The sequence below is a fragment of the Neomonachus schauinslandi genome, chromosome 15, assembly GCF_002201575.2.
Source record: "Neomonachus schauinslandi chromosome 15, ASM220157v2, whole genome shotgun sequence".
In the NCBI taxonomy this organism is placed as follows: Eukaryota; Metazoa; Chordata; class Mammalia; order Carnivora; family Phocidae; genus Neomonachus; species Neomonachus schauinslandi.
The window spans coordinates 11,322,891-11,345,527 of NC_058417.1; the positions used below are offsets into that span (position 1 = coordinate 11,322,891).

Sequence of the window (22,637 nt, forward strand, 5' to 3'; positions counted from 1 at the left end):
GTCCAGACAGCATAACCATGCCAGCCACCCATCCAGAGAACCAAACATTCAACACAGAGAAGCAGATTGCCCGGACCTATGGACACACAGACCTGGCCCAGGAAACAGCCCGTCCGTGGTGGGGAACACGGTGGCCCAGTGGCTGGAGACCCTTGGCAATGCCTGCCCGAAGCCCATACTGCCTGAGGACCTCTGGCCTCATCTCCCACCCTTTCCCAGCCGGCCTGGTGCACAGAATAGGCCTGGATCTGATGCTCTGTGAACAAGGGGCCCTTCCCTACCTGCAAGGCAAGAAGTAGCAGTGACCATCATCCAGGCGGAAACCCTTACGTGGGACCTCGTGGCCGGGCCTGGTGGCCGTGGGGAGAAGGGCTGAGGTAAGCCACAGAGCACTTACCTGTCTTGGCATCCGACCTTCACTGAGAGGGGAACTGTGTGGGCATCACGCCCATTTTATGGATGAAGAAACCGAGGCCCAGGGAGCGCCTCACTGTGAGTTAGGGGCAAGGCCTACTGCCCTCTCCCTTCTTCCCCTCCCTGCAACCCGGGGAGAGGTACTTGTAACAGACCCCTAGGGCCCAGGGCCGGGCTCTTCTTACCTGGGTCCCGTGGCCTGCTCCCTGCCTGCATGCCGCCTAATGGGGGTCCTGTGGCTGGCCCCAGGAGCATGGCCAGCCCAGCAGAGCTGCTCAGTGTTGTGGGGAAAGGAGGCCCAGCCCACCACGCCGACCGCCTGGGGCCCCATGTATATTTAATGATGTCTATTATTCCTGTTTTGTCTCAGGAAAGGAGCCTGAGCAGCTGACAGAGGAGCCAGGAACAGCCTGGAAAGCGGGGCAGGGGACCTGCTCCACAGCCCAGCTGGACCTGAAGACCCCCGGGGAAGCCCTCGCCGCCTCCTGCCAGCCCAGTGCCTGGGAGCCCCACAAAACCTGTTATGATTCACTCTCAAAAGGCCCACCTCCTCCGGGAAGCCTCCCCTGTGGCTCAGAAGCCCCAGCTGGGGTTCAAATCCCAGCCCTGCACTTACAAGCTGTAGAAGCCCAGGGCAAGTTGCTGCCTCTGGAGAACAGGCTGCTAGGATGGCCCCGCACCGACCCTAGCATGCAGGGGCTCACTGACCACCTGCTGCCACTCCTTGGCACCACACCAAGGCCCATCCAGCCCTGCCTGCTGAGCTAACGGATGATAGACCCGGCTACCTTGCTCTCACAGGGGAGCCTCCCTGCCACCCCGAAAGCCACAAGGGCCTTCTGAGAATTCTGCCCACCTTGGCAGCCAGGCCTGGCCTCAGGAGGTGCCGCATCTGGGGCCCACGGGCCCTAGCCAACCCGCCAGGGCAGAGAGCACCCCCACACTCTCCTCTGTACCCCAGACTTGGGCCTGCTCTGCCACAGCCCAGGCTCCAGCCATCCTCAGGTCACCAGGTTCGTGGCTGGCCCTGATCCAGCCTGGTAAGAGTTCAGCAAACTGACAGAACTGTCCTCAGTCTGAAAGGGATTGTTTCCACTCTTTATTGTAGAAAGGAGAGCCAAGACCAGGGGCTTGGGGGAAAAGTACAGAAACCCAACACCAAAGCCACCACTCCAGGCGTCTGTGCAGGCCCCGGGTGGCGGGGTCAGTGCAGTACATCAGGACTCCTCGGGCTGAGGAGGGCATGAGCTGGGGCTTAAGGCCACCATGGAGCAGCCCTGGGCTGGGGCAGAGGGCTTGTCCTGGGAGGCCCCCTCCCCGAGTGTCAGGCAGGCTGGGAGGAGCTGAAGGCCCAAGGTGCCCCAACAGAAACTACAGCTCCCAGGGACCCGGGCAGGCTCGGCTCTGAGCCCCAGCACTGAGCAAGCCGTCCGCATGAGGCCCTGGCTGCAGGGTAGGGGGGGCAACCTGCCCCCTCGGTGCCTGAGCGGGGGCCAGGGGCAGGGCGCAGGCCCAGTGTTCCAAACACAGAACCCCCACCCAAGGGGCCAGTCTCGTGGCAAATGCCACCAGCCCAGCCCAAGTTCCCCAACCATGTCCCTCTGCCCCAATACACTCTTCATCATCTGCCTACTGAAGAAACTTCCAGAAACAGCAGAGACTTGAGAGACCCCTTCCTGGGGTGTATGTATTTGTATGAATTTCCTGTTTGGGCTTTGGTGTGTCCGGCCAGGTCTGACTCCCCGGGGGAGACAGGGTGGGCAGGCAGGGGGCCCAGCAGGAGGCACTACTTCTTGACAATCTGGATGACGTCCTCGTGCTCCATGGTGTGGGTCAGGCCCACCCGCTGCGGGCTGTACTTGGTGCTGGTGCCCTAGGCAGGGGACAAAGGGGCCACGTCAGCCTCTGTCCTGAGCAGGGCCACGCCTAGTATAGCTATTACAGGAGGAAGGTGGGGGGCGCTGTAGGTATGTTGGGGGGGCTGTGAACGCTAGAGTCTGAAGTGGGGGCCCCAGCACTGGCAGATGTCCCCGGGGGCCTGACCATCCCCGGATCCCAAAGTGGGAGAGGCCAGCAGGGGTCAGCACGCACGCCCCTGAACTGGGACACCGCACAGAGCAGCACGAACGCCGTGCCCCTGCCCAACCCAGGGCGATGCTGGGCAGGACCCCCGCCCATCTCTGACCCAGAGACTCACCCACACCAGCGCGTACTTGAACTGGCTGGCGAGTGACCGGTGGATGCGGTGGCACTGGAGGATGGGAGAGAGGGACAGTGAGAGGAGTCTCTACCCGAGCCCACCGAGCTTGGCCACACACCCAAGCCCAGGCAGGTGCCAAGAAGCAGCAATTCCGCTGGCAGACACTCAGAGCCGTGGCCTGTGAACACCACAGGCTCGATCCACAGTCTCGTGTTCATGGCTGCAGGCTGTTCTGATGCTCCCACTTCCAGGCTGGCCCAAAGGTTGTGGTGCCCATTAGAAATGTTCTCGAAACCTTGGGCGCTGGGTGGCTCAGTCGGTTAAGCGTCTGCCTTCAGCTCAGGTCATGATCCCGGGGTCCTGGGATTGAGTCCCGCATTGGGCACCCTGCTCCGCGGGGAGCCTGCTTCTCCCTCTGCCTGCCACTCCCCCTGCTTGTGCTCTCTCTCTAATAAGTAAATAAAATCCTTAAAAAAAAATGTTCTCGAAGGCTTTAGAAGAAGGTCTGGATCTGGCTGTCAGCAGCCTTCCTGCCAGCCTTGCCTGAGTGACACCCCTGACAGATGCTCCTTCGGATGGGCGGGGGTGGTTTTCCGGACACCGCACCTCAGCCTGGAGTCACACCTGGTCACCGTCCTGGCCACAGCTGGCACCTGGAGCTGCCCGCCCAGGACATCATCCAGCCCCACCTCCGGAATCCCAGGGCTTCTAAAGGAAGCTGGAAGGAGGGGGCCTTGCAGGGGTGGGCAGCTCTTCCCCCTGAGATCGGGGGGGCAGGCGCAGTGGAGGGGGGCTGGAGGGAAGGCCGTGTGGTGCTGCCTCTCCCCCCCGGTGCCCGCAAGCCTTGTGGGTCCTGGCTAGAGCCCCGATGCCTCGGCCCCCGCTCCTGTGCGGATGCTGAGCCTGAGAGAACATTTCCCACCTGCTCTGGGCCTCCTCTACCTTTCTCTGCACTTGTCTCTAGCAGTGGGGGCCAATGGAAGGTCATCCCAGGCCATCTTTCCTACGAGGGGAGAGAGCATACTGTTTGATGATGGGGACACTCCTGCTCCTCCGTGTCCACCGCGCCTCTCACTGCTGACAGCCCTGCGAGGCCCTCGCTGCTTTGGGGGCTTATGGCCCACGACCCTTTTGGAGGCAAGGCCTTCCTCAGCTCTTACTGAATGCATACCAGGGCCGAGGCTGGGTGCATTACAGAGGCCCTGGGGCTGGGGCTGTTACGCCCAGAAGAGGAAACTGAGGCACAGGGAGGCTGACACAGTATGGGGGAACCAGGCTATGACCCTGCGTCTGCCTGGCTCCAGTGTCTACGTGGTTCCTCTACTTTGGGCCCCTGCCGTCGGCATCCAGGCAGGCCTTCTCGTATACCCTGTGGCACCTGGGACAGTTGGGTGTCCCAGGAGGGAGGCACCCGTGTGGAGAGCGAGCAGGGAGGAGGTGACCACTGAAGAGCAAGGCTCTCGCGGACAGAGTCCAGGCTCTGGAGCCGGGCCCCCCAAACCCCTCCCCACCTCACTGGGCACTTCTCACCCTTAGGTCTAGCCCCTCCTGCCTCTGGCCCTCCGGGCAGCTGATGGCAAACAGCGAGCATTCCCCACATTCGCTCCTGCCTCTGGGCCTTTGCACCTACTATTCCCCCTGCCTAGAAAACCATTCTCCTGCTATCTCCCGCTTTTCTTCCTGGAGTGGCTGAAGTCCTACATCCTCTTGGGCAAGCCGCCAGGACGTGAGCGGGTAGAGGAAAGTACCCACAGGGGGTGTAGGGGAACCCCACAGGGGGTGTAGGGGAACCCCACAGAGGACTAGCACATGGGGGCCCCCATACCAACAGCTGCTCAGTCCCCAGGACACACCTCTGCCACAGGTTTTGAAACAGGCTTGCAGGGACAGGGACTCCCCCACGGAGCTCCTTATGAGTCATCTAAGGGATGTGGCTTCTGCCAGCCATGCTGGCCTTCAAGGCCGAACCCCGCCTGTTTGTACTGGGGCCTCTAGCTGGCAGGGGCCTCAGGCTGGGCTTGCTGAATGAATGAATGCGGGAGCACAGCCTGCAGGCCAGCCCACCACCCGTCCACCGGACAGATCCTGAAAAGAAATGAGCTAGATGGAAAACAAAACCCCCCAAAACCAAAGCCTTAAGTTGTCTGTGTGACCTGGTACACTGTCCCAGGCTCTTGGGCTGTCACCTGCTCCTGCAGGGCCCATATGCCTTCGTAAAAAGTGGTGCAGGGTCACATTCTGGGACAGGTGACCTTTGGGCCTGCAACAAAAGTCCAGATATGGAACCCACACTCCTCTCCCTGAGCCCACAGGCTCAGCCCAGTGCCCCTCTGCCTCAGGACCTTTGCATACCTCGCTCCCCTGCCTGGGAGGGCTTCCACCACCCCTAACTCTTCCCAGTCAGGTCCTCCTTGGTCTACAGGCCCAATCAGGTCCCCTCCCCTGAGACCATGTGGCTTCTCTGTGTAGACCCAGGGTCACTCCCCATTGCCTTACTTTGTTGCACTCCCCCTTAGGGGTGACCTCTTAGCTCTTCCATTGGGTGTTTGGCATCTGTTGCCCCTGAAGGACCCCATTCTGGCCGGAACTGGGGCTGCGTTATTTACTCAGTGCTTTACCCACGTGCTCAGTAAATGTGTGTTGAGTGCAAAAAGCATTCAGAGCCATCCGGGGCTGGGGGGGGTGCAGGATGTGGGAGCAGGGAGGGCCGCGGGGGGCTGACTGGGGGACAGGAAGCCAGGAGGGGCCAAGGGCATGGAGGCAGCTACTCTGAGCCACGGGCCGGCACTGGGGAAACACAGCTTGGAGTTAACAATACAGAGATGCCCCAGGGCAGCAGCGTGTGACAGGAGGGAGACGACCACCACTGGGGCGGGCGGTACACCCCTGCCTCCGGGGGAGGCCTGGGGGCTCGCTATGCGGCTGGGAACGGTGGCCGGGAGGCGACCCCAGGTCTAACTCCGGAGCCTGCCCACAGCCACTCTGCTACCACAGTGGGTGACCCACATCCGCGAAGGGCTGGCAGAGCCTCCGGCCAAACCCCGCAGCGGGCACGGAGAGCTCCCTGACCCGCCGTCTGGACACATCTCGGCAACTCACCACATGCTCCACGGAGGCCCCTTTCCGGAGGATGATGGCATCTGTGAAGTCTGGCCTCTCTGCAAAGGTAGAGATCGGAGGTGGGGGGACAGGGGGGCAACCAGTTATGGCCCCAAGCTGCCCTGTGGTTGCCTTCCACCAGGGGACAGAGGCCCTTCCAGCCCCCAGCCGTGGCCTAGCCTTCCCCTCACCACTTGGCACACCCTCCCTACAGATCCTTGTGCGGTGTTCTCCGACCTTGACCTTAACACAGGAAGTCAACAGAAATCCACGTCCAGGACTCAGGCGGCCTGCAACCCCACCAGCCATGAGAGCCCTAACTAAGTGCAGCCACGCGGAGCCTCTGGACAGCACTGTCAAGATGTGACAGCTGCTGGTGACCAGTCCGGGGCAGCTGCAGCTTCTCCCTTGCCGACAAGGTCAAGGCCACGCAAACTGCCAGAACCCAGCCGCACGGTCACAGGGTGTGAGACGTGTGCCCCAAGGGGTGGATGGGGGGGGCATGGTGAAGGCTCCTCTATATTCACGTGCCTCAAGTGCTGACCCAGGCGGCGTGGGAGGGGGGTGATCACTGTAGCCCGTGGGGAACCACGGGCCGGCCTCTAGCCTGCTGCCCCCCCACCCCGGGGGGCGTCCCCAAGACCAGGCCAACGGCCCCAGAGAGCGGCATTCTGTAAAGGCTCAGCCGAGGGCTCTAGCAGCCTGGGGCCGAGGGCACTGCCAGCTCTGAGATGCCAGAAGAGCTGTGGTCTGTACGGGACATGCTGAGCCGGGGGCACTGGGCCCTCTGGGTGCCACAGGCAGAGCCTGGCAGCCCCACAGGAACGGTGACTCGGCCCGGGGCCACCCGCCACCAAACTCACGTCCTCTCTTCTTGGTGTAGATGCAGGTCAAGGCCAGGTACTCCCAAAGCATCTCAAGCAAGTAGTCCAGGTTCAGCTTCATGCCGCAGCTGCCAGGGAGGAAGGCGGCCAGTCAGAGCAGTCCCCGCGGGCTCGGAGGCCAGGGTACCGGGGCCAGGGTGGCCCAGCGGGCACCCGTGGGAGACTAAGCCCGCAGATCCGACGGCAGCTTGACACTTCAGCTGCCCGCGCCTCTGGTCACAGCCACGGTCACGCCCGGGAGAGCTCTGCTGTCTCTCCTGGGGGTCTCTGCGATGCTCTGGGGGGGCTTCCCTCCTGCCAGCTGCTGGAGGACAGCGACGGGCACAGGGCAGCCCAGTGGGGCTGTCAGTGATGGCACGGCCCCCGGCTTCATCGTTTGCGGAGGCGTGACCTTGAGCGGGTACCCTGACCTCTGCTGACACGCTGTGAGCACAGCAGGTGAAGGTGTGTGTGGAGGTGACCTCAGGCCCGGAGGACCAGCCTGTCCTCGCGCAGCCCCTGAAAGGAGCCTGGCGCGCAGCTGCAGGAGAGGAACTGAGCTGTCCTTCAGGAAGGACGCCCGCTCTCTGCTGCTCTTGGCAGTAGCCGGCAAGGCCCAGGAGACGGTCCAGGACCCTTACCCATCATCTGCACCAGTCACCCCACCTGGTCCCTCAGCATCCCGCTCCCGTAAGCCTTGTCTGAGCTGTGCTGCCAGCAGAGTGGAGCCCGAGGCTGCTCCAAAGGAGGAATTTGCAGGGATGGTGATCAGAGAACAAACAGCCCTCAGCCACAGTGCCAGCAGCACCCCCAGGACCCATCGGTCTAAGCAGGGCCGGGGGGCGGGGCCAGGATGGCCCCACCCACCCGACGACTTGGGTTCCCCTTACCGCCCACGCTGCCTGCCATGGGCGCGGAGGACGCCGAGGATGCCGTGGACGCCGTGGAAGCCGCATCTTCCAGAGGACCAGGAGCAGCTGGCTCACACTCTTGGGCTTTCTGAGGCCTGACCTTAACTACTAGGCTCCGAAGCCTCTTAGTGATTATTTTATTTTATTTTTTTATTTGAGACAGAGAGAATGAGAGAGAGCATGAGAGGGGGGAGGGTCAGAGGGAGAAGCAGACTCCCCGCCGAGCAGGGAGCCCGATGCGGGACTCGATCCCGGGACTCCGGGATCATGACCTGAGCTGAAGGCAGTCGCTTAACCGACTGAGCCACCCAGGCGCCCCCTCTTAGTGATTATTAACCATCTACATCGGTGGTACTATTTCCCTTCTGTTTTCTTAAGCAGAGCCCACCGCACATCACCCACTCTGCCCAGGCCGATCCGGGGTAGGACCAGGTCAAAGCCGTTACTGAGATGGTCTCCTCTGCCCCGGGCGCACATGGGGGGCTTGCCTGGCCCAGGGCGCCCGGGAGGCCTGACGAGCTCAGATACCTGAAGGATTCAGGGCAGCCGAGAGCTCACCTGATGACCACACTGTTGGGCTTCCGGGCCAGGCGGTCCACTTCCTCCATTGAGATCTGGTCGATTTTGTTATAAACCTGGGATTGAGAGCGGGGAGGTAGGTGTTGGGGAAGGAATGGGACAAAGTAGTGCAGGAAATGGGGCCCCAAATGCCTCGGCTCGGCCCACAGTTCCTCCCTCTGTGGGCCTCGGCGCAACGCCAAGCCCATGTCCTCCCTTCCTCACCGCCTCAAGGATGGGGAAAGGCTGCAGGGGCCTGGGGCCGCTGTCCACGCCCAGAAGGGGAGGCTGGACTAGAGCCCCGGTGTCAAGCTAGACAGGTGTGCAAGCCTCACGCAGCCCCCAGGGGACAGGGGAGGCGCGGGTGGAGGCAGCCCCAGCTCTTCCTGCTCCTCCGGGAAGGCCGCCTCGCATCCGGTCGGCCCCTGGCGAGCTTCCCTCCCGCACGCGCACCCTGGGGGCTGGTGCCACTTACATACAAGCAGGGCATGTACACCCGGTTGCCCACAATCACATCAATGAACTCGTCCGGGGAGCAGTCTTCTCGGAAGAGCACCTCCGCGTTGAAGATCTCTGAGGGGCTCGGATTAAGGGCCACTTGTGCACCCGCAGCTCCTCATGTCCCCGCAGCGGAGGGGCCGGAACGGCCAGCCAAGAAACACAGTGCTGCAAGGGACCTCAGAGGGCATCTGCCTTGGAGGTTTTACAAGATGGCAGAGTTTGGGGAGTGCCCTCATTTTTTTTTTTCAAAAGGAACCAGAACAGGTAAAGTTTCAATCAGTGGCTTCAATCTTCACAGTTAGGCAAGAAGAAAAATGTACTTGCCAGAATCCTCAGTGGAACCCCAGGCTTCAGTGCCAAGAGCACTGTCTGCAAGCACCACTCTAACCCACCTTCCCCCATGGAAAGCTCTCCTCTGGAGGCCACCCTGCCTCTGCTTGCATACCTGTGGTGACAGGGGCCTCACGACCTCGCAGACAGCCTGTCCCATGGTGAGTTCTTCATATGCTGAGCTCCTCTACCTCTGGGGTTCTGCCCCGTCCTCCAGGGTCCTCCAGAGACTCACCTAGGCCCCCAACGTTACTTTAGCAGTGAACAGCCAGGCCCCTGGTTCTCCCTGAGGCTTCCCCAGGCCAGGAACTCTGTCCTTGGGGGCTGTTTCCCTCACCATCTCACCTTCCTTCCAGATGTGACTGGCTACCAGTGCCTAGAACCTGGCAGGGAGTCAGGAAGGCCCTGCTGAGTACACGGCTGTGGCCCAGGCAGCCTGCAGCCTGGTGAGCACGGAGGCGAAGGGGACAGGAAGTGCCCCATGTCACCGGGCTGCAGCCTTCCTGGTGGCTGTTCGGATGGATCCGGGGTGGCTTGGGGTGTGGTCTGTTAGCATCCTGGGCCACAAGGCCTCCTGTCTCACGTTGCCCCTCCCTTGCTGCTTTTGGAAAGGATACTGTACTCATGCAGGATCAGCTGTACCAGCTTTTCTGAGCACTGGGTCAGCGTGACTGTTGAGTTGAAGGAGATGCCACCACCTTTCTTGGGCTGGAGAAGAGAGGGAGGGAGAGCTGCTCACCAAGGGGCAGCGGCAATCATCCCAAACCTGCCCAGGCCTGGCCTACAGGTGAGGGGCCTTACCTTGAAGTAGATGTTGGGCTTGTGCTTGTTCAGGCGGATACCCACTGATTCCAGTTCCTTCTCCAGCAGAGACCTGGGTAGAGCCCCCATGAGCCTCCACAAGTGCCCAGAGGCAGGCCGGATGGCTTCCATGGTCCACAGGAAGCCCCTGCCCACCCGGAGGGAGACCAGTGCCCTCCTACCCACCACTAGAAACCCAGAATGTTCCTTCCCAACAACCCAAAGCTGCAGAGGGGGAGCCTCTGGACCTTCTGGCCAGTCGGAGGGGAGACTGGCTGGGTCTGCGACTGGCACACAGAGGGAGGCCCGGTGTGCCCCTCAGCCAGCAGGTCAGGGCACGAATAAAGCTGCTGCTTGGGGCTGGGCTCCCGGTGGGTTCTGGGCAGCAACTGAGGCACCTCAGCCTCGGCAGGCAGGAGCCAGAGCCAGGACAGCCTGTGCCAGCTAGGGGCCGGTGGCAGAGGCTTCCGCCAGCACAGCGCAGTCCTCAGCCTCCAGACGCCTCCATGCCAGATGCAAGCCTCTCCGAGAGGATGCTCCAGGCTGACCGCACGGGTTTAGCCTGCGGACAGGCCTGCCGCTGCTGCCATGTGGGAGGGGCCCAAGCAGCCCCTGGGCCACCCATCGTGAGTTCAGGGACACAGCAGATGTAGCCACAGCATCCCACGAGCCCGCCCAGGGACCTCCCCAGATGTATCAGTTTGCCCCCCCCAGCACACCACCCCGCGGACCTCTGCACTTCTCCCTTGGTGGCGTCCAGCATCATGATGACGACATCAGCCGTGCGCGCCACAGCAATCACCTGCCGGCCACGGCCTTTCCCTGGACAGGGGGAAGAGATGGGGTCACACGGTGACAGAAGCACGCCCCCCCGCCCACAGGGCCCCAGACTCCTGTCCTTAACAGCTCCACCGTGGTCTCCGCCACGTGGCAGCCCTGGGCTGGGATCTCCCCGGCGCTGTTCTTTAATCCATGTGGTGTTTTACTCATGGAGACTTGCAGAGAGAAGGCAATCTGACATCGCCACCCTAGGAGAAGTAACGTTCTCCCCCTGCCCCTACCGTGCGGCAGGCCTCCTGAACATTTCCTCACCTAATCCTCAAAACGATTCTGTACAGGCAGCAGCATCACACCCATTGTACAGATGAGAAAACCGAGACCTTGTTTAGAGACATTCACTCACTTGCCTGAGATCACAAAGCTAGCGTGGTCTGAGGATTTCAACACACGTGCCCTTTCTGGAAACGGGCGCGACAACCCACCCCCCCCTCCACAGGGCTGCAGAAAGGATCACACGAGACGCCACAGGAAGAGGTGCTCTAGGAACTGCCACATAAAGATCAGACCCTGTGGTTATGAGACCACCAGAGAAGCCAGGCATCTTGCCAAGGTCACAGCACTAGGATCTAGGTAGTATAGATTTCAGCCATGACCGGCCTCCCTCTTCTGAGAAAGAGGAGCTTGGGCCTGGTGATCTTCACGGGCCAGCGACCTCCCGACACTCCCCGCACACTCCCCTCACCGTGGCCAGACCACCCACAGGCCCCACGATGCTAGCGGGGACAGCAGGTTCCTGGGGGACCATCACCACTCCCCCTGCCCCAGTCCAAGCAGGCAGGACTCTGCCCCGATGACGGTGGGGTATGGGAGGGCACAGGGCAGAGAGAGCAACTGGACCCGCAGGGAGGAGGCCCTGCTGCCCAGCCATGCCGGGGTTACAGAGCCAGAGAGGCAGGTGCCGACCCCAGCTCTGCCCCTTGGTGGGTCAATAGTCATTCAGGGCAGACCCTTTACCTATCATCCCTGACGTTCCTCCCAGCTATGAAAAGGAAATGGTGACACTCGCTAAGTCACAGGGCCAGCTGAGGACTGAGACAGTGGCCAGCACATAGCCCGGCGCTTGCCAGAGAACCATCAGCTGGTTCCCATCTCTGCGAGGCTGCAGGGCACCCCCTGCGGGCCACCCCCAGAAGCCACGGGCATGTTCCCATCTCAGAACACACAAAACCAAAACGACCAAGGATGGGGCTCCAGGATGAGAAGCACAGCTGATAGGTGTCCGCTCCCTGCAGGGAACCCGCGCTGGAGCCCGTGGAGTAGAAGAGCGAATTCAAACCTGTCAGGCGAGCTATGCGACCTTGGGCAAGTCACCTCACCTCGAGGGGCCTCGGTTTCCTGGGCTTTCAGATGGGGCCAGCCAGGACAGTACGAGGCCGGAGGAGTGTGAGAGGCTGCGAGCCTCCCCCTCCCCGTCCAAGCCCGGAGCCACGTCCGATTTTAACAGTGAGGCCAGTACCCAACACCCTCTGGAAGGGCGGGCCGGGGTGCTGAGAGCCACCCTGTCTCCCACCCTCCTGTCCCCACCTCCTACCTTGTGCTGCACCCTCGATGATCCCAGGCAGGTCGAGGAGCTGGATATTGGCCCCTTTATACTAGAATGGGGAAGAGAAGGTCAGGGGAGGAGTCCCTGCAGGAAGGGCCTGCCTGAGCCCAGGAGCCCTACAACAGCCTGCATTGCAGGGGCTGTGGGAAACCCTGTGGTCAGCCTCCGGGGCCAGGCCCAAGCCTTGTCTTCTCACCACTCCAGCCCGGCAAAGACCCTCTCCCGCGAGCTGAGGAGCCGTGGGGAGGGGCTCTCGAGGTGTTACGATCCCACCACAGTGGGTCTTCAGTGATGGTAAGAGCACTCCACAAAAACGTCCCTGCAGCGTGGAGGCTCCAGGCCCCAGGACCCCAGCTGCCCCAGGCTCTGAAGCTTCATGGGAGCCAGAGGGATCCAGCCAGCCAGCAACAAGTGACCCAAGCTGGGGCGGTGTGGGACAGCGGAGCACAGTGGGGCGCCAGGGAGAGCTGCCATGGGCCGGCCCGACTCTTGGAACCAGTCAGGCATCTCTGGGGTCTCAGCAGCCAGAATCCTGAGGTGCCAGGGCTTTGGGGCAAAGCAGCTCAGTTCAGAGCTGTCTCCCTCCGCACGGACACCACATCCCTCCACACCACCGCAAACCCGAGCACACACCCCTCCCCCTTCTGGAATCCAGCACACCCCAACTTACTTCGATGACCCCAGGGATACATGTCAGGGTGGTGAATTCATAGGACGCGGCTTCGCTGGCTGTGGAGGTCATTAGACTCAAGAAGGTGGACTAGGAGAAAAAGGAGGTCATTGCAGTGAGGAGTCTAGTCCCAGCCTCCTGGGAGGCTCCCCACGGGCCAGGAGCCTACCGGATGCAGGCAACACAGAGACTCCTCAGCCTCAGCGTGGGGACAGAAGACAGCCGGAAACGTCACCTCTGGCCCTGCCGAGAGCGGGTGGGGTACCAGAGGGCCAGTCCCTTCCTTGGAGGCCTCAAGGCCTGTCTCAGGTGGACACAGGGAACTGGTTTCTAAATCGGGGCCCCCACCCTAGCTCCACCAAACCCACCAGCCCCTCCTGGGCCCCAGAGAACTTCAAGCGGGCAACAGCCCATGGCACTCAAAGTGGCTGCTCACCCAGGGCGGAGTGAGATGTGCAAGGGGACAGACATGGTCTGAGACAGAGCCAGCTGGCAGGAGAAGGTGGTGCCAGGCAGGAAGGGGTGAGCTGGGAAGGATCTAGATGGGAACGCTCATGCCACGGTACACTGTGGGACCAGAGCCGTGGCTTGGCTGGGAGTCAGAGAGACCGGGCTCCCCCGGGCAAGAAACTTCTTCCTCCAGAGTCCAAGTCCTTCGTATGCATGCTAGCCATCTGCTCGGTCCCCACTGTGGGGGGGCTGCATGGGGTGAAAGGAGATGAGAAGGCACACGGTAGGCCAAGCCCAGAGTGTGGCGAGACCACAGCGATGGATGCAGTGGCCCAGAGGGCCAGCAAAGCAGTGGGCAGAGCCAGAGGGGGAAGAAACCCAGCCCTGGCCTCCTGTCCCCCCCAGCCTAGTCAGCGGGGCACCAGGAACAAACAGCCTGAGATGCAGTTGTGACCAGGCCACCTGGCCCTGCTTCTCCGGCAACCAGGAAGGCTGGGGGCACCTCTCACTCCAACCTTCACACCTTCAAAGAAACACTGGCCTCAAATCCAAAAACTCTCCGCCCGGGGGGCCTCTCAGAAACCTGAGGAGAGAGAAAAACCTGGTGGGGCAGACAGGTATGGGCAGGTGGGGTGGCCCTGAGAGCCCTGGCTGCCGAGACCCTGAGTGCCCATTGCTGCAGGCCAACAGGAGGAAACGCCAACCCTGTCTGGCCTCTGCAGGGGGAGGCCTGGCCCTCCCAAGGCTGGAGAGCCCAGATCCCCAGCAGGGCGGTGGGATCTGGCCGCAGGGCCAGACCCTCAAGGGCACAACCCTTGGTAAACAAAGCACTTCTCCAAGCCTGGGCTTGGAAAAGAAGCCCTTGGCGGGTTGGAAGTAAAATCCAGAACAGGTGAAAACTGATGATGTCCATAACAATGCCCCAAGAATGAAAGCCTAAAAATAGTTACCGGTCACCCTGCGGGACAGCTCTGACCCCAACATCTTGCTGGTCATTGAAGGGCAGCACACATGCACTCGTCCTGCCTTTCCAGGAACTTTTTCAGGCTAACCAAAGAGCTGACACCGATGAGAGAAAGCGCTACTCCCCAGACAAACATCAGCTAATTAGTGAGGCAGGAGGAGGAGAACTGGAAAACTGACATTGTACCACAGCTAACAAAACTCCCAGGCAAGGACAATTCACTGGCGTCAAGGTTACTAAGGGGATGCTGACAGGGCCTGACTTCCGCAAGCCACGGTAGCAGCACCTTGCAGCGGACTTTCCAGTTGTCTGGGCTTGCGGGGGAGGCTAACACAACCATGCAGAAGGGAGACAGGGCATCCCTCCCCCTAAGCCATTCTGGAAATGCAACCAGTGGTCAGGGGTTTTTGGCATGGTACAAAATGAGGTCCACCCCAGCTCCTATGTGGAACCTGGTCACAAGTCCTGGGTTCCTACCTGACTCTAGGCTCATAGGAATACAACGAACAGACGAACAAGCTAAAGCACACCACGAGGAAGCCAGCAGATAGCTCCAGACCGTGGACTTTCTGTTGGACCACCGTCTGGTCTCTTTAGAATTAGGATCTTGACAAAGAGACCATTCTAGATTAGAGCAGGTGGAGAGAACACATACAGGGTCCCAGACAGCCTAGACCAGCCACAAAGGTCATTTGGGGGTGAGTGTTGAAATTAGAATGTGGTCCAGGCGTTAGATCATTCCTAAATTACTGTTCATTTTGTTTGGTGTGATAGTTTGTGGCTAAGTAGGAATATATCCTTATTCTTTAGAGATACAAGCTTAAATATTTTGGGGTGAAAGGTCATGTAGCATGAGGTCTGTAATTTATTCTCAAATGGGTCACTCAAAACAAAAACAAGGGGCGCCTGGGTGGCTCAGTTGGTTAAGCGTCTGCCTTCGGCTCAGGTCATGATCCCAGAGTCCTGGGATCGAGCCCCACATCGGGCTCCTGGCTCAGCGAGGAGCCTGCTTCTCCCTCTCCCTCTGCCTCTCTCCCTGCTCATGCTCTCTCTCTGTCTCTGTATCTCTGTGTCTCAAATGAATAAATAAAATCTTTAAAAAAAACAAAACAAAACAAAAAAACAAAAAACAAAAACAAAACCCCCTACACCCGCACAGACATAAATCTGAAGAGATGGAGCAATTTGGCAAAATCGATGGATTCAGAGAGCGGGTACACTGTACTTGTTCTTTTACCTCTTCTGTGTTTGGAAATTCTAGTATACAAAACTGGGGAAAAATGAGAAAGGGCCAAAGAGACAGAGAGGGATCTGGAAACCCTGCCAGGATTGAAACCATGAGGGGGTTCAGCCGGCGGAGGGCACACGTGGGGACGGTCCCAGGGGACCGAGGGGCTCCTGCAGCGCGGGCGTCAGCTCCTTCTGAGCAGGAGGCCCCTGCGCTGCTCCGTGTCCAGCTTTTGTCAAGTTGAGGGGTCATAAGCACCTTGTCACTACAGGGATCTGAGCACTGGCCAGGAAGCTGCGTGTCAAACGGGCAATCAGGTCTGACGCCAAGTGCTGCGAGGTGTCGGCTGGATGAACTGTTAGCGGCCCGGAGGAGGAAGAGCCACGGATGGCAGTGGCTCGTTTCCAGCAACTTTCCCCTCCTCATCCTACCTGGCTTGGATGGTAACTAAAAGGATGTTGTTTGTCCTGAGCCCACACGGATGGAGGGCAAGGGGACAGTGCATCCAGATGGGTATTGATAATAACGTCCAACTGGGGTACGAGTGCTCCCGAAGAGTAAGAAGCACCTACAAGCCACCAGGAAGGAAGCCTTCCGCGGACCTTGACGCTGAGGCTGGGGTCTTCCTCTAACCTGTCCACGGCCCAGCTCGCTGCCCGGTGCTGACACAGCATCCCGCGAGCAGATGCTCAGAGACATTCCTAACTGTCCCCACGTGGAGTCAGCTAGAGCTTCTCTGGAGGGTAAATGGCAGTGCTGCTGGGCATTTTTGAAACCCACAACCTCGAGCCCCTGGGCTGACTTGGAGGAATGCGTCCTCCAGAAACAGCAGCTCCAGGACGGGCGATCGGCACGGGAGGGAAGGAGCAGACTGCTGATCACACTATGACCACAGTGGGGCTTCTAGGCAGGCATTACGAGGTGACGGAACTCTAATGTATGAATGGGACAGACAACATTGGAGAAGTAAACATGCCAGTGGCCAGTGTAGCTATAAGCCCACCTTCACTGTGTGTGTGTAGATAGGGAGCAGACCGATCCCCACCTCCTGTGATACACACACCCCTTATCCAGGCAGAGGGGAAAAGAAAAGCAGGGGCGCCTGGGTGGCTCAGTCGGTTAAGCGGCTGCCTTAGGCTCAGGTCATGATCCCAGGGTCCTGGGATCGAGCTCCGCATCGGGCTCCCTGCTCAGCGGAGAGCCTGCTTCTCCCTCTCCCTCTGCTTGCTGCTCCCCCTGCTTGTGCTCTTTCTCTCTCTGTCAAATAAATAAATAAAATCTTAAAAATAAATAAATAAAAATAAAACGAAACCAATACAAAGCACAGCTATACCGCTCGGCCAGCAGTAAGCACTCAAGAGGTGGTGGCTGTTACCAACTTCCCCTCATGCGTGGCCCAGAGTAATGGGCCTGACACACGTTTTAGCTGAACTGGTTTAAACGCTGCTCCACTGGGCGCCTGGGTGGCTCAGTTGGTTAAGCGACTGCCTTCGGCTCAGGTCATGATCCTGGAGTCCCGGGGTCGAGTCCCACATCGGGCTCCCTGCTCGGCGGGGAGTCTGCTTCTCCCTCTGCCCTCTTCCCTCTCGTGCTCTCTGTCTCTCATTCTCTCTCTCAAATAAATAAATAAAATCTTTAAAAAATAAATAAATAAATAAAAAATAAAAGCTGCTCCACCAGCATGTGTCCAGGCCACCTGGTCATTGCTCCCTCAGCCTGTATCTGAGCAGCCTCTTCACTGGACAGAACTATCTCGTTCTCTGCTGTACGACCAGCGCCCGGCCCAGAGCCTGGCACAGGGTACGCACTGAGTAAACGTTCGTACGTGATGGATAGGTCCGAGACTGAGTGGCCACACTTCTCCCCCACACAGACAACGATGGTCGCCATGGCAGGATGATAAAGGGGTGGGACCCAATCCTGGGGGAGGCTGGGTCTCCTTGGAGCCTGGAGCTAATTCAGAAAAGTAGCAAGAGGCGGCACTGGACAGTCGTGTTTGGGACAGCTGCTTCCTCCCCAAGGCCCATGCTGACCATCACTGACCTTACCCACAGAGGGAAATCCAATCAGTGCCACGCGGGCGTCACCCGACTTCATGACATCAAAACCCTCTCCTTTGGATGAGGCCGATTTGGACGGTTCCAGAAGCTGGGCCCGATACTTGGCAAGTTTTGCTTTCAGCAGGCCCAGGTGATACTCGGTGGCTACAGGACGTAAAGCAAGACGGGAGGTAAGTATCCAGGGTTTCCAAGCCCCGTGGGTCAGGTGCACCCCCACATACAACCAAATGCTGGTTGGAAACATCAGAACCAATCGGGGAAGAAAACACCCCCCTGCTTAAAAGGCCCCCTTAGCCTCTCACTTCATTTAGGATAGAAGCTAGACTCCTTATTGAGACCATGCGATCCCAGGTCAGTGGTTCTCAATGGGGGCAGCACCACTCCCTGGGGGATTCTGGGGGATGTTTTCTGCTGTCCGTGTGATGGCGAAGTCCCCATTGGCATTTATCAGGCAGGGACCAGGGAAACCCACAGCCCTACAAAGTGTGAGTCAGTCAGGAACAGCCATCAGTCGTCCTACGTTCCATATGACTTTTCACAGTCCTAAGACATCTGCAGAGGGAAAACCTGGGTTAGGATCATTGGAGTCTAGAGCCTCATTCTGTTTCACGTAGAAACACAGGACACTTTTTTTTTTTTACAATGTCAATAAACACTGAAATTTCCAGGAATGCAACTTCCGTGCATGTTAAGGAAAGACTCTAGCATGTGTTGTTGGAAACTTTACCTAGAGGTGCTCACCATCTTGGGATCCCAGGCCGTCACCAGTGATGCCTCTTGTAGGGTGCCTGAGTCACCAACATATCACACTGTGCATGGGGCTGCCACATACCCAGTGATGCCACCCAGAGGTGCAACCATCTCACGCCTTCATTGTAACATCACTGCATCCTGGCCGTGCCCCAACATTTAAATATTGAAATAAACACTATTTTAATTATACTTTTTTTTTTCTCCTCCTTTGTATTATGATTAGGGCATGACATTGATTTTTCTCATATTCTGTGTGTATAAAAGTTATACTATCAAAAGGGAGCTGCATTTCATGACAGTAAAGGGAGGTGTTACAAAATCTTCACCACAAGAGCGGGCAGGGGCTAGGTAACCTGGCCCCTCGCTACTTCTCCAACATCTCCTTCTGCTCTCTCTTTTATGTACTACATTCCAGCCACAGTGGCTTTCTTGTTTCTTCAGGACAAGCTGTCACCATTCGTGCCCCAGGACCTTGGCATTTGCTATTCCTTCCATTGCAACCTTATCTTCCCAGGGCTGGCTCCTTCTCAACATTTGAGGCTCAGCTCAAATGGCATCTCTTCAAAGAGACCTCCCTTACCCGGCCAGAGGGGACTGTGGGCAATGTCATGCCGAGGGAAGAACCAAAGCTGGAATCCCACCCTGCCATTCCTGGCCGTGTAACTTTGGAAAAATTATGTAATCTTCTTGTATATCAGTTTCTTAATCTGCAAAGCAGGGATGTTAACAGGACAAACCACTCCACTGGATTTTCGTAAGGCTTACAGAAAGCACTAAGAACAAGGACTAGCACACGGTAAGCACCCAATAACTGTTGGTTATCATTATGATCTACAGCAACCCCCACCCTTCCTCTTGGCTTCATGATCCTGTTTATTGTCTTCATGGCTTTGATCACTACTTGAAACTATCTTGTTTCTTTACTTCCCTCACTCAAAGGGGGCAGGATCCCGGCTTCTGGTGGCACAGGGCAAGTACTCAGGAAATGTCTACAAGGGAAGGAGTGAATTGATGGCAGTGACAAGTGGTCAAGAATGGGTTCAGCAAGCGTCAGGTTCATCTGATCCTTCCTGTCATCCCAGCTCATAAGATTCTGAGCACCCCTGAAGGGAAGGACTAGGTCTTAATCCTTACATCATCTTTACATCCCCTCTTCTACCACTGCCAAAGCCTCCCTGCTACTCTCCTCGATCCTTGTAGATGATACTCCACAGGGCAGCCAGTGGGAACTTTTAAAACAGAAATCAGAGGATGCCTGGGTGGCTCAGTTAAGCAGCTGCCTTCAGCTCAGGTCATGATCCCAGGATCTGGATTCAAGCCCCACGTCGGCCTCCCAGCTTGGTGGGGAGTCTGCTTCTCCCTCTGCCTGCCACTCCCCCTGCTTGTGCTCTCTCTAATAAATAAAACAAAACAGAAATCAGACTATGTCTCTCCCCTGCTTAACACCCTCCACTAGCTCCCACTGCCTGAGAACACAGCTGCCACCTTCCCATGACCTACAAGGCCCTACATGATTGGCCCTCTCCTTTGCCATCACTGCACTCCAGCCCCAGACCTTCAGATCCCTGAACAAGCCAAGTTTGTTCCTGCCTCAGCGACGTTCCTTCCTCTGCCAGGAACAGTCTTGCCCCAGATCTTTGCATGGCTGGTTCCTTCTCATTCTGGTCTCAGCTCAGATGTCCCCACCTCATGGAGGTCTTCTCTGATCATTCTACCTTGGTAGTCCCACCTCCCACCCCCCACACTCTTCTTAGATCAATCTTGTTTGTCTTCACAGCATTTATGGCTGGCTGAAATGATCTTGTTTATTTGGTTATTCGTTTAAAGACCATCCACTGGAAGGTCAGCTCCGTAAGGGTAAGGATGTGCCTGCTGTGTTCATGCCTAGAAGATAGTAAGGGCTTGGGGAAGATTCACATAATGAATGAATGAATGAATGAGGTCCCCCAACTTCTCAGCCTCTAGAACTAAACAAGAGCCAGGGAAGGACAGACACTGAGACCAGCTACCTAGGATTCCCCGCTTCCTACCTCTGCAACCCCACAGCAGGACTGCTTAGGCACCGGGCCTCACCCACCCAAGCCAATTGCATCCCCCATTACTCCAGACCCTCCTTCTGATCTAGATTGTTCTAGATCTAGAACTGCCCCATGAACACACCATGCTCACCCCGACTGCCATGCTTTTCCCTCAGCAGCGCCCCTCACCAGGAGTACCCTCCCCTTAACCAGTTCAAGTCTCACCTCCTCCTGGAAGCCTTCTTGGGTGTCATCATTTTTCTCTCCCCACTGCTCTTCTCCTGCGAGCTCCTCCAGCCCTTACAATCTTAACTCAAGATTTGATCCTTTATTATGTGCTATCTATGTTGGGGGGGTTACTTTATTTTTTTTTTAAGATTTTATTTATTTATTTGACATAGACACAGGGAGAGAGGGAACATAAGCATGGAGAGCGGAGAGGGAGAAGCAGGCTTCCCGCCAAGCAGGGAGACCGACGCAGGGCTCGATCCCATGAGCCAAGGCAGACGCTTAACAACTGAGCCACCCAGGCGCCCGGGGCGCGGGGGTACTTTAAATACAGAGCGCTTACCATGTGCCTAGTACTTTGCACACACTATCTAGTTTAATTTAGCTGTGAGCTAAGATGAGACGGGGATTATGATCCCCATTTGCAGATGAGGGCACTGAGGCTCAAAGAGGCGAAGTGACTTTCCAAGCTTTCACAGCATGTACGGGTGGCGCTGGAGTTCAAACCCAGGTCCGCCAGGCTCGAGTCTTGATGGCCTCCGTTCCCGAGATGCTGGGTGAGGCTATACCCGTGAAAGGTCTCCTCCTGGGCTTTCCAGGACAAAAGGGGACCCGGGTTTGAAGCCCGACCATGCCTCTCTCTGGGTCAGACGCTGGCTGCGCGCTGCGATTTCTCTATCGGGCACCTGGTCTGGCACCGAGCCGATCTCACAGCGACCGTCTGCAATCAGACCAGCGCGCTGGGACCAGGATCCCGCCTGGTCCTGCCTGCCTCCAGCGCGCTGCGAGACCTGGTCACGTCTCTGGCACTTCTCTGCTGCCTTCGAGCCCGTTCCGCTCTATCGCTGGAGTTGTTCCCCCATTTTACAGACAGGAAAACTGAGGCGGGCAGAAAGTAAGGCCCCGCCAGGCCGGCCCTCACCCTTGTTCTTCTGCGTCCGAGCGATCTCTTTCTCGATCTCGGAGATCTTCTCCAGGATCCCCATGGTGGCGGCTGAACCCGGGGCACCGACAGACACGGCAGCAGCACCGGGAATTCCGCCCTCTCCGCGGCGGCAGAACTGCGTGCGCCCGGAAGCCCACGGAGAACAGCGTCCTCGTGCGCCCGGCGCTCCGGGATTCAGAGTCCGGACGGACGACGTCGAGCGGAGTGCCAGACACTATTGGTTCCGCCCGCTGGGCCGACGGGGCTGGGAGCCCGCTATGGGCCGGGGCGGGGCCAGGATGGGCGGGTCCGGGGCGGGTCCGGGCGGGGCCATGCTGTACCTAGCCAGGGCTGAGCTGGGCCTGAGCTGAGCTTGGGAGACCCAGAGGGAATCTTGGGCGATGAACCCTGAACTTCGGGTTCCAAGCGCAGCTGACTCTGCTGGTGTCAAGAAGAGCTGAGTTGAAAACCTGGTGGCTCTTATTTTGTGCAGAGGTTGAAAGTGGATGCCCATTACCACGTTGACGAAGTGTTCCAACTTAGCCTTACCACCTGCCATCAGATGCCTCCTGATATGATGCATTATAAAGTAGACAGCATCTCCTACTGGAATTCTTGCCCCCAAATACTGTATCTGTGTTTAGACACGAGGAAACATCAGACAAATCTAGAAAGTGGTACATTTTATAAGTGGCCTGGGCTCTTCACAATTGCCAAGGATGGGAAGGTGCATTGGGAGGTGAGACAGTGGGACTGTTCTAGATAAAAAGATATTAAATATAATGTGTGGACTTTGCCCAGAATCTGGTTAACATTTTAAAAGCAGCTATAAAAAGACGTTCTTAAGACAACTGAGGAAAATTTGACTTTGGATAGGGTATTAGATAGTACGGCATCATTGCTAGTTTTCTTGGGTGTGATTATGTAGGAGAGTGTCTTTCATTCTCAGCGGATGTACCCGGTGGCATTTAGGGATTGTCTTAGTCTGCTTAGGCTGCCATAACAAAATACCACACACTGGATGGCTTGAACAACAGAATTTCGTTTTCTCACGTCTTTGGAGGCTGGAAGTCTGAGGTCAGGGTACCAGTATGGTTGGGTTCTTGGTGAGAGCCCTATTCCTGGATTGCAGACAGTTGCCTTCTCCCTGTGTCCTTACATGGCCTTTACTCAGTGCATGTACACAGGGAAAGAGAGAGAGAGAGAGCTCTCTGGTGTCTGTTCTTTTTTTTTTTTTTTTAATTTTTATTTATTTATTTGAGAGAGAGAGCAAAAGAGAGT

The 22,637-nt window shown here is 57.9% G+C and overlaps 1 protein-coding gene across 3 annotated transcripts; it reads right to left on the reverse strand.

Annotated features, from left to right (window-relative positions):
- Nucleotides 1-1,513: 1,513 nt before the first annotated feature.
- Nucleotides 1,514-21,517, reverse strand: DRG2 (developmentally regulated GTP binding protein 2). Of its 3 annotated transcripts, none has more exons than XM_044921918.1 (13): nucleotides 21,354-21,517; nucleotides 17,416-17,576; nucleotides 12,731-12,820; nucleotides 12,049-12,109; nucleotides 10,409-10,499; nucleotides 9,678-9,750; nucleotides 9,494-9,584; nucleotides 8,521-8,618; nucleotides 8,046-8,122; nucleotides 6,577-6,665; nucleotides 5,714-5,772; nucleotides 2,628-2,665; nucleotides 2,076-2,287 (listed from the first exon to the last, which is right to left on the reverse strand). In XM_044921918.1, the coding sequence occupies exons 1-13, from the start codon at nucleotides 21,415-21,417 to the stop codon at nucleotides 2,248-2,250; spliced, it is 1,032 nt and encodes a 343-aa protein (XP_044777853.1). In that variant the 5' UTR covers nucleotides 21,418-21,517; the 3' UTR covers nucleotides 2,076-2,247. The 3 variants fall into 3 exon arrangements, with proteins under 3 accessions (XP_044777852.1, XP_044777853.1, XP_021550551.1); XM_021694876.1 differs by having other exon boundaries at nucleotides 2,612-2,665; XM_044921917.1 differs by lacking the exons at nucleotides 9,494-9,584; nucleotides 9,678-9,750 and having other exon boundaries at nucleotides 1,514-2,287; nucleotides 2,612-2,636; nucleotides 8,521-8,568; nucleotides 10,450-10,499.
- Between the last annotated feature and the right edge of the window lie 1,120 nt (nucleotides 21,518-22,637).

Excerpts from the sequence above, each read along its gene's own strand:
- DRG2 (XM_044921917.1), bottom strand. The coding sequence starts at position 21,417 with ATGGGGATCCTGGAGAAGATCTCCGAGATCGAGAAAGAGATCGCTCGG. Across the intron at positions 12,110-12,730 it reads GTATCCCTGGGGTCATCGAA|TATAAAGGGGCCAATATCCA; the intron begins GTAAGTTGGGGT and ends TCCCCATTCTAG. Across the intron at positions 8,569-10,449 it reads TGGCGCGCACGGCTGATGTC|TTCATTGATGTGATTGTGGG; the intron begins GTCATCATGATG and ends TCCCCGGACGAG.